The 17,500-nt window shown below is 40.2% G+C and overlaps 1 protein-coding gene across 2 annotated transcripts in view; it reads right to left on the bottom strand.

Annotated features, from left to right (window-relative positions):
- The window catches only part of mapk14a (mitogen-activated protein kinase 14a), a 41,370-nt gene that overhangs the window by 8,341 nt on the left and 15,529 nt on the right, over nt 1-17,500 (bottom strand). Inside the window, exons 2-9 of one of the 2 annotated variants that reach the window (XM_061903535.1) lie at nt 12,691-12,820; nt 12,542-12,600; nt 9,007-9,118; nt 8,873-8,902; nt 6,564-6,611; nt 6,346-6,460; nt 6,201-6,272; nt 5,582-5,661 (exon numbers count right to left, since the gene is read on the bottom strand). In XM_061903535.1, coding sequence (XP_061759519.1) covers nt 5,582-5,661; nt 6,201-6,272; nt 6,346-6,460; nt 6,564-6,611; nt 8,873-8,902; nt 9,007-9,118; nt 12,542-12,600; nt 12,691-12,820 — 646 coding nt within the window. Of the gene's footprint in view, nt 1-5,140; nt 5,221-5,581; nt 5,662-6,200; nt 6,273-6,345; nt 6,461-6,563; nt 6,612-8,872; nt 8,903-9,006; nt 9,119-12,541; nt 12,601-12,690; nt 12,821-17,500 lie in introns of both variants that reach the window. The other variant, XM_061903534.1, reaches the window with a different exon arrangement.

Here is a 17,500-nt window from a genome sequence, read left to right as displayed (position 1 = left end):
GAAAAAGAGGTTAGAATGAATCATAACCACGGTCAACAATTACAATAAAAAGCCTCAGGAAAACCTCAGTGACCTCAGGGAACATGCATTTTTTTGCCGTTAGAGACTACAGTGAAGCGTATGTAGCATTTAGCTTCACAGTAACCACAGTGAAAGAAGATGAGGAAAGACCGGTGAACATGCAAACTCCATGAGTTGTTTCCTTCAATGTTAATAAGCTTACAATGTTATACAGATATATAGTTATACATTTTTTTTTACACAAATTAGATTATTCATAGTCACGGTGGATAGTGAAGGGGGCCGCAAAATATTTTGTTCTCCCAGCTTTAACACTGCGAACCACGGGAGACAAAGCACTTGGCCAAAACTTTCAGGACAATATGAAAGTGTGGCTCTAGACAAATCAGAATTGTCACCATGTTTAACTGTACTTATATATAAGGGTTTTGTGTCCATATCTTGTGCAATACTTTACACATGGATACTCTCGTGTATGCTTTTGTGGTGCAACTTTCTTTACGTAAACACATTGGTTAATGTTAAGTGTGCAATAGGGGCGATCTGCAATAATAACCGCACTTTAACTAACTCGGCAAAAGAGATGTACATGTTCTTCCTTAAGTCCACTGTTTATATGCAACAAATAAGCACAATTGCACTTTACCACTTTTATTGTACTGTTTATGATGTATGATGATTGTGCTTTTATGTACATGTTTGTTTTTTTTACAAACTTTATTGTATGTATCAACAACACTGCTAGATTGTAGCCAAAGGCTAATTTCCATCTGCATATTTACATTTGTAATGTCCATTAATGTGTAGTGTCCCAGGTAACACGTCTCCCATTAAAATCTTATTACTGTCTGAAGGGAAGGGGCTCAAAATATCCATCAATCCATCCATTTTCTACCGCGGTAAAATACGTTTGCGGTAAAATTTCATGTGAAACATTCATTGACATTTTACATTAAAGTTAAGTTAAAGTACCAATGATTGTCACACACAAGCACTAGGTGTGGTGAAATTTGTCCTCTGCATTTGACCCATCCCCTTGATCACCCCCTGGGAAGTGAGGGGAGCAGTGGGCAGCAGCGGTGACGCGCCCTGGAATCATTTATGGTGATTTAACCCCCAATTCCAACCCTTGATGCTGAGTGCCAAGCAGGGAGGTAATGTGTCCCATGTTTTTTTTTTTTTTATAGTCTTTGGTATGACCCGGCCGGGGTTTGAACTCCCAACCTACCGATCTCAGGGCTGACACTCTAACCACTAGGCCACTGAGTAGGTTTAACTATTAACTATACTGTACAAGCTGCGGGCCGACTACTTTGCACGCTGCCCTGCAAACAAAATTACTTTAAGTTATTCCCAAATTATATTTGAGACGATATAATAAAATGGCTGCTAAAATGTGAGGGTTGTACTAATTTTTTTTAAAGATATGCTATATATATTATTGATGCACAACAGCGGTGCTCACATCTATCAGAATTCAAGCCATAGATAATAATAGAACTACTTTATTGATCCCTGGGAGAAATTCAGCACCACAGTTCACTCACAATAAATAATAATAAAAATAATATAATATATATAACATATTATATATATATATATATATATATATATATATATATTATATATATATAATATATGAATAATATAAATATATTCTACATTTAAGTGCAGTCAAGGAACATATTATACAGTCTGATGGCTGTCGGTATGAAGGACCTCCTGTGTCGTTCCGTGTCACATTTTGGGAGTCTGAGCCTTCCACTGAACGTGCTCATTCTCTTCGCAAGGTCCGAGTGTAGTGGGTGGGAGGTGTTGTCCATAATGGCTAGGAGTTTTGCTAGACTTCTCTCTGACACTACCGCCAGAGAGTCTAGCTCCACTCCCACCACGTTATTGGCCTTCTCTACCAACTTGTCCAGTCTGTTTGCGTCCCTCGCTCTCAGGCCGCTGCCCCAGCAGGCCACAGTGTACATGAAGGCGCCCGCCACCACCGACTCGTAGAACATCTTCAACATCTTCTTACAGACGTTGAAGGATCCTAGGCTCCTGAGGAAGTAGAGGTGGCTCTGTCCCTTCTTGTAGAGGGCCTCAGCGTGTTTTGACCCTTTCAGCTTGTTGTCCATGTGTACTCCCAGGTATTTATAATCCTCAACAATGTCCACATCGACCCCCCTGATGGACACAGGGGTCGCCAAAGTACTCTTCCTTCTTCCCAGGTCCACAACCAGCTCCTTGGTCTTCGTCACATTAAGCTGGAGGTGGGGGTTTTTCTACACCATGTGAAAAACTCCTCCACCAGTGCCCTGTATTCCTCATCATCACCATCCCCAATTCACCCCACTATCGCAGAGTCATCAGAAAATTTCTGAAGGTGGCAGGACTCTGACTGATAGTGGAAATCGGTGGTGTAAATGGTGAAAAGGAAGGGGGAGAGGACTGTGCCCTGCGGGGCCCCGGTGTTGCTGACCAACCTGTCAGACACACAGCCATGCAGTCGCACGTACTGTGGTCTGTCAGTCAGGTAATCTACAACCCAGGACACCAAGGGGGCCTCCACCTGCATCTTCTTCCACTTCACACCCAGTAGCCCAGGCCGTATGGTATCGAAAGCACTGGAGAAGTAAAAAAAGCATGACCCTCACACTGCTCGCAGGCTTGTCTAGGTGGGTGTGGGCTCGGTTCAGCAGGTAGATGACTGCGTCCTCAACTCCCAGTCGGGGCTGGTAGGCAAATTGGAGTGAGTCCAGGTGGGGCTTGACTGTAAGGCAGAGTTGTTCCAGGACCAACCTCTCCAGGGTCTTCATGATATGGGAGGTTAGAGCCACCGGCCTGTAGTCCTTTGACATGCTTGATCGCGTGCACTAGGGGATGGGGACCACGCATGAGGTTTTCCACAGTGTGGGGACTTTCCGTAGCCTAAGGCTCATGTTGAAGATGTGCTGGAGCACACCACACAGCTGTGGGGCGCAGGTTTTGAGCGCCTTGGGGCTCACACCATCAGGACCCGCAGCCTTGCCTGTGTGTAACTTATTTAGCTGTGCATTCACCTGTTCTGCAGACGGACACACTGGGGGGTCTCTGGTGATTGGGGGAGGGGGAAGTCGTCAAGCTGAGGGTGAGGTGTTAAGTGTGGGTAGGCAGTCATTGGTGTCGGGGAGCTGTGAGGCGGGGTCGATTGATTTGCTGTAGTTGTCAGGGGCCCGGCTGGCATGTCTCGGCATGTTAAAGAACTGGTTTAGCTTATTTGCCCTCTCTTTGTCTCCGTCCACCCCCTACCCCCCGACAGTTTGAGGCCGGTGATGGTCTGCATACCTCTCCAAACCGCCTTCATGTTGTTATCCTTCAGCTTCCCTTTCAGCTTCCCTTCCAGCTTCCTCCTGTAGTTCTCCTTGGCTTCCCCAAGTTTGGTCTTCAGCAGCCCCTGAACTCTTTTCACCTCCTCCGTTACCAACATTGAATGCCCTCTTCTTCTCATTCAGTAGGGATTTGATGTCCTTGGTCACCCACTGCTTGTTGTTTGGGTAGCAGGTGACCATCTTTGATGGGACAATTGAGTCAACACAGAAGTTAATATAGTTTGCTTTCCTCCTCTCTAAGGTTCTCATAGTCATCATTGTCACCGACGTCCCACTGGGTCATTATTGTCACCGATGTCCCACTGGGTGTGAGTTTTCCTTGCCCTTATGTGGGCCTACCGAGGATGTCGTGGTGGTTTGTGCAGCCCTTTGAGACACTAGTGATTTAGGGCTATATAAGTAAACATTGATTGATTGATTGTGAGCCCGTCAATGTCCTCTCCATGAGGCTCCATGAGCACATGCCAGTCAGTTACCTCAAAACAGCCTTGTAGTGTCTCTTGGACCACTTCTGACCACCTTCTCACTGTTTTTTTTTGGTCACAGGCTGTCTTTTGACCAGAGGCACATAACAGGGGTTGAGGTAAACAAGGTTGTGGTCTGACCGGCCCAGCTCTGGGAGTGGTAGGGAGCTATACGCATCCTTGATGTTTGCGTACAGCAGGTCCAGGATCTTATTTCCTCTGGTGTGGCAGCTGACATACTGGGTGAAGTTGGGTAGTGATTTGTCCATAGTAACATGGTTAAAATCCCCCGAGATGAGGATGAGAGCTTTCGGGTGCTTGGTTTGGAGTCTGGCTGCAGCGTTAGCAAAGGGGGGATGTATACTGCCATCATGATAACATGCGGAATCTCCCAGGGCAAATAATATGGTCTAAGTCCTACAGCTAACATCTCTATATTTGGGTCACAGTGGTGCTCTTTTATTGTGATACGACCGGGATGACAATATTTCTTGTTAATAAACAAAGCAAGCCCCCCTCCTTTCCGCTTTCCGTTGATTCGGTCCCGGGCACCGCTTGAAACCAGTTTATAGAAACGTTACTATCCGGAACATCCTCGTGCAGCAACGTCTCAGTAAAGCACATTAGGCTACACTCACGATATTCTTTCTGACTACCGGCAAGCACCGACAACTCATCCATTTTATTTGCCAGAGACCGCACGTTACCATGACGACGGAAGGAAAATATGGTTTATATCTCCTTCTCTCCCTTCTCGCTTCAGCCTTCTTCTGTCTCGAGCGTCTCCCTTTCCCTTGACAGCCACGAACACCTCCATAAGTTCTTTTTAGCTGCTCCGGGATCTGGTTAGTTAGCGCCGGGTCTGTTAGCTGGACGCTAATAACTGGTGCCGCTAACAACTGTTCCCTGGTGTAGATGAAAGAGCCTCTCCACTGTTGTTTCCCGTCTGAGCTCATCAGTAGCGTCCCCACCGTCAGTAGAACGAACAAAATACTTCTAAACTGCATGTTGAGAAGGGCACGAGTAGATAGAAAGTAAATGTAGAGTAAAGGTAAAAGTATAAAAAAGTACAAAATGAACAAAGAACAAAGACAAAAGACAAGAACGGCGCGAACTGCAGCAGCAGCCGTCTAGATCGACGCATGCGCACTAGTATGTTGCTGTAACTGTTGCTACTATTGTAATAATACATGCATCTACGTTATTATGCTGATAAGAGTTCATATGAAAGTCCCCTGGCTTATATGTACTTCACACTCTGCAGTCTGTAATAAAACATGCGAGGAACGTGCTCACCTCATGGCTGGGCATCCTGTTTATTAGAGATGCTGGGGGCGTTCCTGTCAACCGCATTATCTGCTGAAGCTGGTTTATGTCTACGAAGCTTGTGTCAAGGGGAGTATTGCGACAGGGGCAGAGTTGGTTAAGAAGCCTCTTCTCAACGTAAGTTGTTGGGCACTGCGCCGTTACATTGAGAAGCACACTTCACGCTTCAAAGCCAAAGGAGGTGAAAAAGGAAAGACACGACAAGAGTTTGCCATACAGTTAGTCAGCAAAAGCCAGTGTGCATCACCTGATTGTCCCACAGCAAACAGCGTATTGTATGTTATCACAAACCCCGAGATATGTGGCGAAGAAAACATGCTGTCAGTGAGGTAGCACACTCATGAAGGTGTCGCAACACTTGGGCTGGGAAAACCAGTGAGAGCAAAGCCTTGTGCGACGTCGGCAACTCACACAATCTGAAGAAATTTTCATCAAGAGCTCGGGCCCTGGTGTTCCGACGAGCAGCATGATTAGCTTCAACTGATCAATGTCTACCAGCACAAGTTAAAGGAAGACCAGACAATAGACAGGAGCCTGAGTCTTCAGTTTCCTTGTGATATCCGCTGTCATTGTGTTACTGTAGTTACAGGCGTTATCTCACACCTAACTTGAGAGAGCAGAATGGAAAGAAGAGGCCTGTTGTGTGGCTTCTTTTGAGCGCAGCCGTTAGTCTGAATACTATCAGGAGGGGAAAGGATAAGCGCAATTCTGACATTTCAGCTGGAGATGAGACCCGTGCAAAGACAAATTGTGGTGAAAATGGAACATACGGAGGTGAAGTGAAGCTGGAGTAGAGGCAGACAAGTAGAGCATTGACAAATATGAGTTTCTCAAGCTAGAGGAAAATGAGGATAATGTTCCCTTTCTGTGCTACATAGTCAGAACACCTAAGGCTGCCTCATACAGGTAAATGAAGAGAAAAGTAAGAAAAGCTTTCGTTATAATGTTGTCAAAAGCATGAGCATAGAGAAATACTTGTGCAGAACTAACAGTGACTATAGAGTCTGATCACTGCAAATGACAAGGATACGGTCAGTTCCAGGGAACAAAGTTCTTCCAGTGAGAAGTTCTGCCATTATACACCCCACCGACCAAATATCCACTGTAACACAGAAATGAGAAACGTGAAACAACATATTTGTTTTGTTTGGGCATGTGTTTTTATGTCCCTCTACCTGTCATGTTGTAATGCATCCAGTTCAACATGATCTCTGGAGCGCGGTACCAACGGGTGGCCACGTAGCCAGTCATTTCGTCGTTTGTGTGCCGTGCCAAGCCAAAGTCCAAAATCTGACAGGGGTTTTAGGGGATGACAAAAGGAGCAGTGTTTGCTTCGTATTATAAGCAATATAGCGGAGTGGTTTTTGCCCAACATGAGCAGCAGACCACTCACCTTCAGCTCACAATCCTCATTTACTGCAAGGTTGCTGGGTTTCAGATCCTGACAGGAAGAAAGACATGGAAGGAAATGTTAGTAATGTGCGGCCAGAATAATGCTATTTTATAAAAACAGTGCTTTAATGCAGTGGTTCTCAACCTTTTTTCAGTGATGTACCCACTGTGAAAATGTTTTTAAGTACCCCCTAACCAGAGCAAAGCATTTTTGGTTGAAAAAAAGCAATGAAGTAAAATACAGCACTATGTCATCAGTTTCTGATTTATTAAATTGTATTACAGTGCAAAATATTGTTCATTTGTAGTGGTCTTTCTGGAACTATTTGGAAAAAAAGACGTAAAAATAACTAAAAACTTGTTGAAAAATAAACAAGTGATTCAATTCTAAATAAATATTTCTACACATAAAAGTAATCATCAACTTGAAGTGCCCTCTTTGGGGATTGTAATAGAGATCCATCTGGATTCATGAACTTAATTCTAAACATTTCTTCACAAAAAAAGAAATCTTTAACATCAATATTTATGGAACATGTCCACAAAAAATCTAGCTGTCAACACTGAATATTGCATTGTTGCATTTCTTTTCACAGTTTATGAACTTACATTCATATTTGGTTGAAGTATTATTCAATAAATATATTCATAAAGGACTTTTAAATTGTTGATATTTTTAGAATATTTTCAAAAAATATCACATACCTCTTGGCATACCTTCAAGTACCCCCATTTGAGAACCACTGCTTTAATGGATATTTGTGTATAAGAGCATGTGCCAAAATTAAACAGATGTTATATTTTTTTTGACTATCAACAACTTACACACATAACAAGCTAGAGAACACTGTATTTAGCAAGACACAAATACAAAAGTACTCAACAGCACAGGCCTCCGCCAAGGCCTTGCTTTTAATGGTAAAGAACCCTTTAAAATTTCCTGAATCCAAGTGGTGATTCAGATGACCCCCAAAATGTGATCACCATTTTTTTATCCCATTTCTCACATTTCATGCAAGTGTAATCTAAATCCGCCTGTAAATTTTTGAGCTACGTTGCTGACAGACAGATAAACAAACCCCAGCTAATTGACGGAATAAATTAAATTGCCAAGTCCATGCGTGTTTGTTTTGTTCGCCTATCGTTACCAAACAAGCTGCAAGAGGATTCACTCTCAATGGTCTCAGCATTTTGTGTTCTCTAGTGGAATTAAATATATGGTGTGAACCCTCTTGACAATCATCCACTCTCTTTGTACCTGTATCTATAGGTGGAGGCAAAACAGAGCCACTAGCATAAAACACACACACACACACACACACACACACACACACACACACATAAAAGAAGATCAGCCTCGTAACTTAAGGTAAATAGTACAATGTTCCGGATCACTCCAAGATGTTACCCCATTCCTGACATTTCCTGAATGTTTCATTAAAAGCTGCTCAGAAGTTTTTAAGTTATGTTGCCAACTACCTGGCTAACAGGCAGACAAACAAGTGATTACACTATCTCTTGGCGAAAGTAATATAGGCCTAAACAAAATACTCCGGCAGGATGTAGTCCGTGGAGGTCTATACGGACTCACATTCACCTCCACAAGGACCGTGCGTGCAAATTTTACAAATGGACTGCTCTGTGCACTGTGGCACACAACACTGCTTGGAAAGGTAACACACACACGCATTATCTTTGTATGTTGTCAGCTAATGATAGTGATTTAGCAAAGTTTAGCTACCAACATTGGCTATGTCTGAATGTATATTCTATCATAACAACATTTAGACTGAAAATTGTTTGGTACTTCTTTGGGATTTCTTTTGTGTATGTGCGAGTGCTGCCTGCGTGTTCGAGACAGCGGTGGGTGACAGTCTGACGCCAAACTAATTCCTGGGGCTGACAGACAATTTATATTCATTATAATTACTGATAGTAGTTCTGAGAAAATTGCAAACACATTAGTAACAATTGTTTAATTAAGAATTCTGTCACAATGTGGTGTCGTGTTTCAAAGAAAATGGAGTGCACTACTTGGCAGCAACCAGCAGAGGCGCTGCGGATTCTGAATTTGAGTGTTATTCTCAACTTGTTTACTTTCTGAAAAAAAACATGGATTTTGGATTTGGACGTTGGATTTTTAAACTCATGGTCCTTTTAGTAATATTCCCACCGCTCTGTTTAAATACCAGTTCCAAGAAGAAGTCTCCACTAACCTTGACACACTTTTCCCACCACATTGATCAGGTCAAACAGACATTTAAGCCATGATTTAAACAAACAAAAAAATACATTAAAAAAGGCACTTACTCTGTGAATGATGTCAGCTGAGTGGATGTACTAGACACACATGTTAAAGAAGATAAACATGAATTTTAGGTGTTATATTTGATTTATTCAGTAGTTTGTGTCACAACAGGTGTGCAATAAAAAATAAAACCCACCTTTAACCCTCGAAGGATCTGGTATATGAGGAACTGAACATGGTCATCTGTGAGTTTTTGACATTTCACTATGTTGTTGAGATCAGCACCCATTAAGTGAGTCACCAGGTACCTGCCAATTAGGTAAACAACACAGACAATTGAGGAGGAACAGTCTTATTTCAAACAATAATGTTCTGTGCTTTTTGTTTTACTAATAATTTCAACTGATCTGACAAAGCTGCTTGGTGTCACAGGCTTCTCACACAAATGGAATGCCATGTGAAAACAAAACAAAAAATAAATGGCCATCAAAGGGCAGCATCAGTGTTTAATAAAGCCCAAACTGCATGTATGGAAGTGGGGCAGGGCAGCATATTCGAAAATATTATTTAAAAAAAAAAAAAAAGAGTTGGCAGAGTTGAACTTTAAAGCAGCGGTTGAACTAGTTCTTAGCAGCGCAACACTGAGCAAAATTTAGCCGCCTTGGAAAACGAGGATATAAATAGTGATCTCTGTTTTGCTCTCGCCTATAGAAACAGGGGCAATTCTGATGCGATGAGAACGCTCGCCACAGTGTGATGACTGTGTGCTATTTTAAGGACTGAGGGGAAGCGGCTCGAGGCACCTGCATGCCTGAGACATTGCATGCCTATTAAACTGCACACAGAACATTTTCAATGTTAAAGCACATGTGCACGTAAAGAGAGCTCTGACGTTGACACTAGTTAGGATTATTTCATAGTGCCTGCAGACAGACACGACCTTGCATTGCTGAACACTGTCATATTTATCAAACAGTAGCAGCAAAGAAACCTCCACTTCAACATTGCTTCAACAGCACAATATGTGCAAAGTACTGTACTATTCTTCTCTACTATGCTGTGCAATGCTTCAAAATGACTCGTCGCACTAACAGCATGTATGCATGATGTTTGATTTGTTGCAACTATTTATGCATTGAATTAAATCAAAAAGAAACGCCTACACATTCCCTGTTCAATGACATATTTTACACTCTAAAAAAGCCATGAGAGTAACTTCAGCAAAACACTTCTGCAAGATATTAGGAATAAAAACGCAGAGAAATGAAATTTACACGTGTGGATGTTACAAGGCACAAAGATGAGCAGAGTGGAAGGAATGTATTTCTAAGTATTTGGCAAAGGGACATTCTTGTGTTGGTTGGCACCACAAACTCCCAGCACTTTCTGTCTAATCTTCCTACAAGTCGCTCAGTGTGCAGAGACGTCCACGCACGCACACACAATGTACGGTACATCTAATTACGGAGTCAACATCGAGCTGCCTACTTCCTCATTTATAACTGAAGGCAGAAAAAGTAACTACGTTTTTGTTAGCAAAGAGGCTACATGGTTTCAAATTAAAAAGCAGGAAACTACGGAAATGTCTGCTAAGTTGCAGCAGCTGGAATGTGAGCATTAACTGAATACAAATCTAACAGCGTGTTCAGTCAGCTGGCTTGCCTCCAGGTGTTTCCCAGCCTTATATGCCTTCTGCCTAGAAACTAAACACTACATTAACAAGACAAGGATGCAGGGGAAAAAAAAGGGAAAATGTTTGCACTTGTGTTAAGTTAAACATTGCACACAGTGACAGACCACTAGTTGGCAATGTCACTATGTTAAGAAGCACTACAGACGCATAGCAACAGCTTCTTGTACCAGAAAATAAGTTACTGAGTAACATACTGTAGCTATGTGGTATGCTAAGTAACCTAAATTGTGCAAGTAATGTGACTGATGAAGCAATTGTACACTTGGCTAAATAAGCATTATAAAAGAATACACTCCTCTAGCAATGTTGCGCCATTCCTGTTATGATTGTGACATATGTACATATGACATATTTCCTTCATTTTTATTATGCTGACACGCTAGTACAATTTTAAAAGAACACCGTCTTGTTGTGGTGGTTGCATTTTTATCTTAAGTGTCTACGTTATGAACCAAAACCAAACAGATATGATCTGGGAGTTGTTTACCAAACATGTGGATCATCTGGTTTGCTTGGAAGCAAAATCTAGTGCTGCTCAAGTAGGGAAGGTATAAAGTCCCACGACATGGACCAGCGTTAACATGATAGAACAAGACATGCGTTAATTTTACGGTCTTATTACAATATATCTCAATTTGTGTCAGGAGAGAAAGCAGGGTTTTTTTTTTTTAAATACATGATTGCCCCGTTTACATTGCTATCAGATTTTTTGCCCTCAAGGAGACACAGATCATATTTTTTTGCCAGTCTAAAGGCTCCAAAGTGCTTCAAATCTGATCTTTTGGCATCAGATTCAGGCCACATCAGGAGGTAGTACAAATCCGATGGAATCTGATCTTTTCAAATATGACTTCGGTCTAAACGCAATGCAACCCGTATGTGACTTTTCTGTCAGCTTTGGGCAAGCTAGCGGGAGTGGATATTTCATCACAACATCCGGTTTCAATGAGCAAAGTCTATTTAAGACAACCAAATTTTTGGTGCATGTCAATAGTGCACAAATAATAGACTATATGTAATATACGAATATATGTTTTGATTCCAAAGAAATAGTGATTGTTGAAGGATCGGAATTAACGCTTACATGAGAGTTGAAAATTAAAGCTCCCGTAGATCCACGCTGATGTCTGTCTCTCCTCTACTTAACAGCCATTAAAAGATTAGCACTTCACAAATATATGACACTATATACATTCATTCATACATTATATTAATTGAATTTACTCATTTTTAAGGCGTGGCGACTTTTATTTTGTAGTAGTGGCGAACTCCTCCCCATCAACGTCCTTTGTTTTCAAGTTAGCGAACTGAGCATGTAACTGACGTTGAGGCCACATTGGGGGCCACATGTTCATTTACAATGGAGTCTAGTACAAATCAGATTTTACGTTCAGTGTTAACAGTAGGATTTAAAAAATCAGATTGGAAAAAAAAATAAAAAAATAAATTACATTCGGGCCACTTAGGCCCGCAGTGTAAACATAGTCTTAGATGTGCCATGATCCCATACTACAGTTTTGACTTCGCTATTTTCCTGTACTTTGTATCATTTCCTGTCCTGGTGCTCCTAATCTAGTTTTACTTCCTGTTTGATTAATGTTTTGCTGCACCTTCACTTTTTGTTCTGTTTCCTACCAGCACCAAGGCCGCTTTAACCTAAGAGGGGGGCCTTTGGGCCGAGGGGCTATGGGGCCCCTCCCAATACCTTAAGTTAACAAAAAAAAACACACAAATCAAAAAGTCAGGCAAGACACAAATACAAAAGTACTCAACAAGTGATGTGCTAGCAGTTGTAACATTCTCTGAGGAGTTCAGCTAGTCCATTCAAAAAAAGTTCCCAGACTTAGCAACAGCATAATTGATCCGCAGTGCAATGTGCAAGGCAATAACTATAGATCCCATAACCATACATCCATTTTCTACCGCTTGTCACGGGGGGAGCTGGAGCCTATCTCAGCTGTATAAGGGATTAAAGATATTTTCATTTATAGGAAAATTAGTGAAGACACATACAGGATTTTTAATACGCTAGACTTACACATCTGTGAACTCCTTCAAACTGGTCGCGGGAGTGAAAACATCAAAGAGACCGATCACCTGGAAACAATGACACAACCAAGAGTCATCCAATCAACACAATGAGATGAAAACATGACAAAAGACAAGACAAAAAGTTACTGGACAAACATTTTCATGTGTCATGTGCTTCAGCAACCGCAGCTCTCTGTAAGTGCGCTTAGCATGGATGAGGGACTGGAACGGCCTGGAAAGTTTCTTCACAGCCACTTTCATGCCAGTCTTCGTATCCTCAGCAGAACTGATCAAAAACAAAAAAAGCACATATGTTACAGTCATTTAAGTTAGAAATCACTTCCTGTAAAGCACACATGAGCATGGAAACTGGAGATACAATGGCTGAAAAAATGTGAGTTAGGTTGACAGAAATGTTTTAAATCTCAAAAACAAGTTATTTGCTGAGGGCTTAAAAGCTACATCAGCAGAAATGTCCATCTCTCGGTACAATTGCCTGCAGATATGACTGTCTCCAATCCAAACATCCCCTTCAGACGTGGTGCACTAGCACTCAGACACCACAAATCAAACTGAACTAAAAAAAAAAGTGCATTCTTGAAAATGTTGACAGACACAGAAAATAAATATTCATTCAACACTGTGATTATTATTGTTGTTATGTGGAGTGTGGTACAACTGTCACTGTTGACTAGTAAACGTTTTAAAAATAACTTTAAGACCCTTGCCAGCTTGATCATGGATCCTCTATAAGCTTTTTTTGGTCAGGCATGGCCCACATAGGCCTAATTTTCTTGTTCTGGGCAAAACTCCAAATGTTTGAGGTTTTTATTAAATTTAAGTATCTGTAGTTCACCCCTAGAAAGTCACCATCTTAACGGCTGCTGCTATCAATTTTTTGGTAATCGAGTCAACTATCAATTAGTTTGTTTAATTATTCGAGTAATTGGATAAAAATAAAAAAAACAGTTATAGGTTCACTGCATATTTTGAAATGAAAATATTTTCTGCTTGCTGTGATCTCCTTTTGTTGCTAATAAATGCACATCATCAACATTTTAATTTCACTTTTATCATGTATGCATGAATATAAATAAAAACCTCTCCGCACTGTTTACCGCCATATGGATCATGACAACCACACCCACCCCGCTCTATTGCAACAGCCGTGCAGAAACGATGTCCGCTTAGTTAAAGTTACAGGCACTCCATTCGGTCCAGACTGTATACATTTGTATTAGTTACACTCATTAAAAAAATTCATCGAAGCAACAGATTATAAATCAAAACTTTTTTTCCCCATATAGAATTAATCAATTTAAATGGGTCCTGCTATGCAAAACCAACTTTTCTTACCTGTTAGCAACTATGTTTAAGTATTTGGGATCTCTATAAGCCCCCAAAATTTGAAATAAAACCATAGAGGCACAGTAGAGATATTTACAAAACAATAAAGGGACAAGTGGCAGAAAATGGATGGATGAATGGAATTTTGCGTTACTTAAAACGAGACGTTTTATAATTTGAGACTTTAGTGATGCATTTTGCCCTACTTACATCAGCAAATATATTCATATATGGCAAAGGTTTATCCAAAGAGCTTAGCGCGAGTCCGCCATTTTTAATTAGTTGTGGTCTGACGTTGTAGTCAATAAGTTCCCTCTTTTTCTCTCTACTGCTTGTTAGTGTTACCATATCCGAGTTATTGTGCAGAAATATGGGGAAATAATTACAAAAGTACACTTTGGTGACTAATTGTGTTACAAAAAGGTCAATTGGGATAATACACAATGCTGGATATAGATAACATAAAACCCCTTTATTTATTGAATCAAGAATATTGAAATTCAATGATTTGGTGAATTTTCTAACAGCTAAAATTGTGTACAAAGCAGACTATATAACCTGTTACCCATGAATGTACAAGAATCTCAACGAAAGAGAAATATAATCTTAGAGAAAAAATAACCTAAGACATTTGTGTGCACACACAAAATTCAAGACTTTTAGCATAACAGTATGTGGAATTACATTATGGAATGGATAAAGTAAAGAAGTGAAACAACTTACTAACATGATTAACTTTAAGAAACCGATCAAACTATAAGTGTTTACAAAGTAAAAAGAAGAATAATACTGGTAAATGTCTTGAACATTAGTTAAAAAATATATGATCTTATTATTATTAAAATTATAATATTACCATATTATATAGCTAATCATAAGTGACTTACCTAGTTGTGAAAAAACTGTTGTATTAACACTACACCGATTGTAATGTGTGAAAAGTTTGAAATGTGTACATACAGAGTACAGAGAGTGAATATACAGTATGTGTAAGTAATTGATATGAAGTGGAAAAGGACTAGGATTAATCAAGCATTGATTCTATCTTCTCTTTTTTGGACATGTAAAGAAATGGCAAAATTTTGAAGCATCATTTTGAAACTATATATGTTCAAATAAAACCAATCTGAGTCTGACTTGGAATCTTCCCTCTTGTTGTTGGGCAGACTAGCTCATATATGCACATGCCTGGAGGAGGACTTTTACATTTAAATACTGTAAGATGGGCCCACAAAACAGCAAATCATTTGAAAGCGGCATGAATTCTATGCAAAATTTTGCTTAAAGCACCACCATCACATGTTTTGTAGACCACAAGGAAGTAGGGCTGGGTGATATTGCCTTTTTTCAATACCGCAATATTTTTAGGCCTTATCGCGATATACGATATATTTCTCAGTATTTTGCCTTAGCCTTGAATGAACACTTGATGCATACAATGACAGCAGTATGGGGATTCTATGCGTCCACAATAAAACATTCTTGTTCATACTGCATTAATATATGCTCATTTTACACTTTCATGCAGAGACGGAAATCACCACTAAGTCAATTTACCAAAACTGTATTTATTAAAGTTATTAGCAGGTGACTTTTCAAATGATGCTACATATTAGCAGTAATGCTACTTTTGGTAGCAACGCTTGTGTCCCACATATGACAAATTAAAGTTGTCTATTCGACATCTTCCCGCTTGAAGCCGACCCACCGCCAGACGATGGGCCCTATGCTGTTTTTCTTGGGAATTAATTCTTCCTTCATTTGTTACGATATTCGCACCTTCTTTCTCTTGCAACAACCCGCTAGCATCACAGCTAACATTAGCCACGCCGCTACCTCTCTGCTGTGCGAGGGCGTGTACGTATGTGACGTATGACGTGACGTATGTAAGAATGTGTGCCGGCTTGTCTGTGAGAAGGAGACACAGGAAAGAGCGAGGAGAGCCTGTAGTGTAATGCCAGCAGCTAAAAACAACTGCGTGAGAACGTCTACTCAAATATTACGATAGTCATTTTCTATTTCGCACAGAGACAAACCCGCGATTTATATCGTCTATCGATATTTCGCCCAGCCCTACAAGGAAGTATTTTAAAGTTAGAAAAATGAATAATATGAACCCTTTAATCAATTAATCATTGCAGCCCTAAATCTAAATCAGAATTTGCTTTTTTGTCCAAGTGTGTTTAGCACACAAAATTTGACTAGGTAGACTGTGCTCTCTTTGTTCAATTTAAGAAAAAAAAAAAAACTACAAGAGCGCGCAGTGCCACTCGTGAACCCCAGGTATGCTAAAAGCCCGACTCCAGTTATCTCTTTTGAGTTTACTAACGCAAACGTTAACATAATTTTAAGTACTATGAGGTTTTTTTTGGTTGTTCTCAATAAAGACATGAACAGTACAAACAACACTGTATTATATTTTTGGACACAATATATTTGTGATAAAGATCAAATATAAATTTATTGTGAAAAGCATGGAATTTTGAAAGGTTCTTGCAACTGTATTTAATATATATATATTTTTTAATCATGGTGACCACTGGATTCAATTACTGCCCACAAGTTTGGTGTTTTTGGCCCACAATTGTTCAGCCCTGATACAAAGTCAAAGTTGCATTAGACATAAAGTAGCCAAGAAACACAATGACATGAGACACAAAGGAAACAAAACAATTACAGTGCATAGGCTGGTAGGCAACCACTAAGTAATCTGACTAGCAACAGATTATCCTACTACCCGGCAACAGAACAGCTGTCCTCCTCTTCCATTTTGCAAAACAAACATCTGCCAACTAAAGCAAGTGCACTGTTGACAACATTTTGTCCTAGATACTCTCGGCAACTTGAATGGCGTCCATTCTAACAAAGATTTTGACACTGATACTTTGGGCATGTGCTTAAAAGTTATTTACTCCATTTGCCACTGTGCACAGTATTAGTCAATGTGGTCATACTTAGAAATCTTATTTTCTCATTATCCTTCATTCATCCATACATTTTATACCGGTTGTCCTTCTCGTGGTCACGGGGGGGCTGGAGCTTGTCCTAGCAGCACTGGATGGACGTCAGGGAACGCCCTGGACAAGTCTCTACCTAACCGCATAGGGCTGGGCCGATAAAACAATATCAATATATATCACGACAGACACGTAATCGATATCAATAAAAAATATGTTTGATATATATATATATATATATATATATATATATACACACACACATATATATACTAGGGCTGGGCAATATTGGCTTTTACTAATATCGCAATATTTTTGTGCCATATCGCGATATACGATATATATTACGATATTTTGCCTTGGCCTTAAATGAACACTAGATGCATATAATCACAGCAGTATGATGATTCTGTGTCTACATTCAAAAATTCTTCTTCATACTGCATTCATATATGCCACTTTTAAACTTTCATGCAGAGAGGGAAATCACAACTAAGTCAATTGACCAAAACTATATTTATTAAATACTCTTCATTCTCTCACGGGTGACTTTTTAAATGAAAGAACAAATTAATAGTGTTGCTACCTTTTTGTAGTAACACTTCTGCTGCATACTTTGCATTGATTGATTGATACTTTTATTAATAGATTGCACAGTTCAG

This window comes from Nerophis ophidion, linkage group LG06, assembly GCF_033978795.1.
Source record: "Nerophis ophidion isolate RoL-2023_Sa linkage group LG06, RoL_Noph_v1.0, whole genome shotgun sequence".
Classification (NCBI taxonomy): Eukaryota; Metazoa; Chordata; class Actinopteri; order Syngnathiformes; family Syngnathidae; genus Nerophis; species Nerophis ophidion.
Note: the sequence above shows the minus strand (reverse complement) of the source record. Positions and strands in the feature narration are given on the sequence as shown.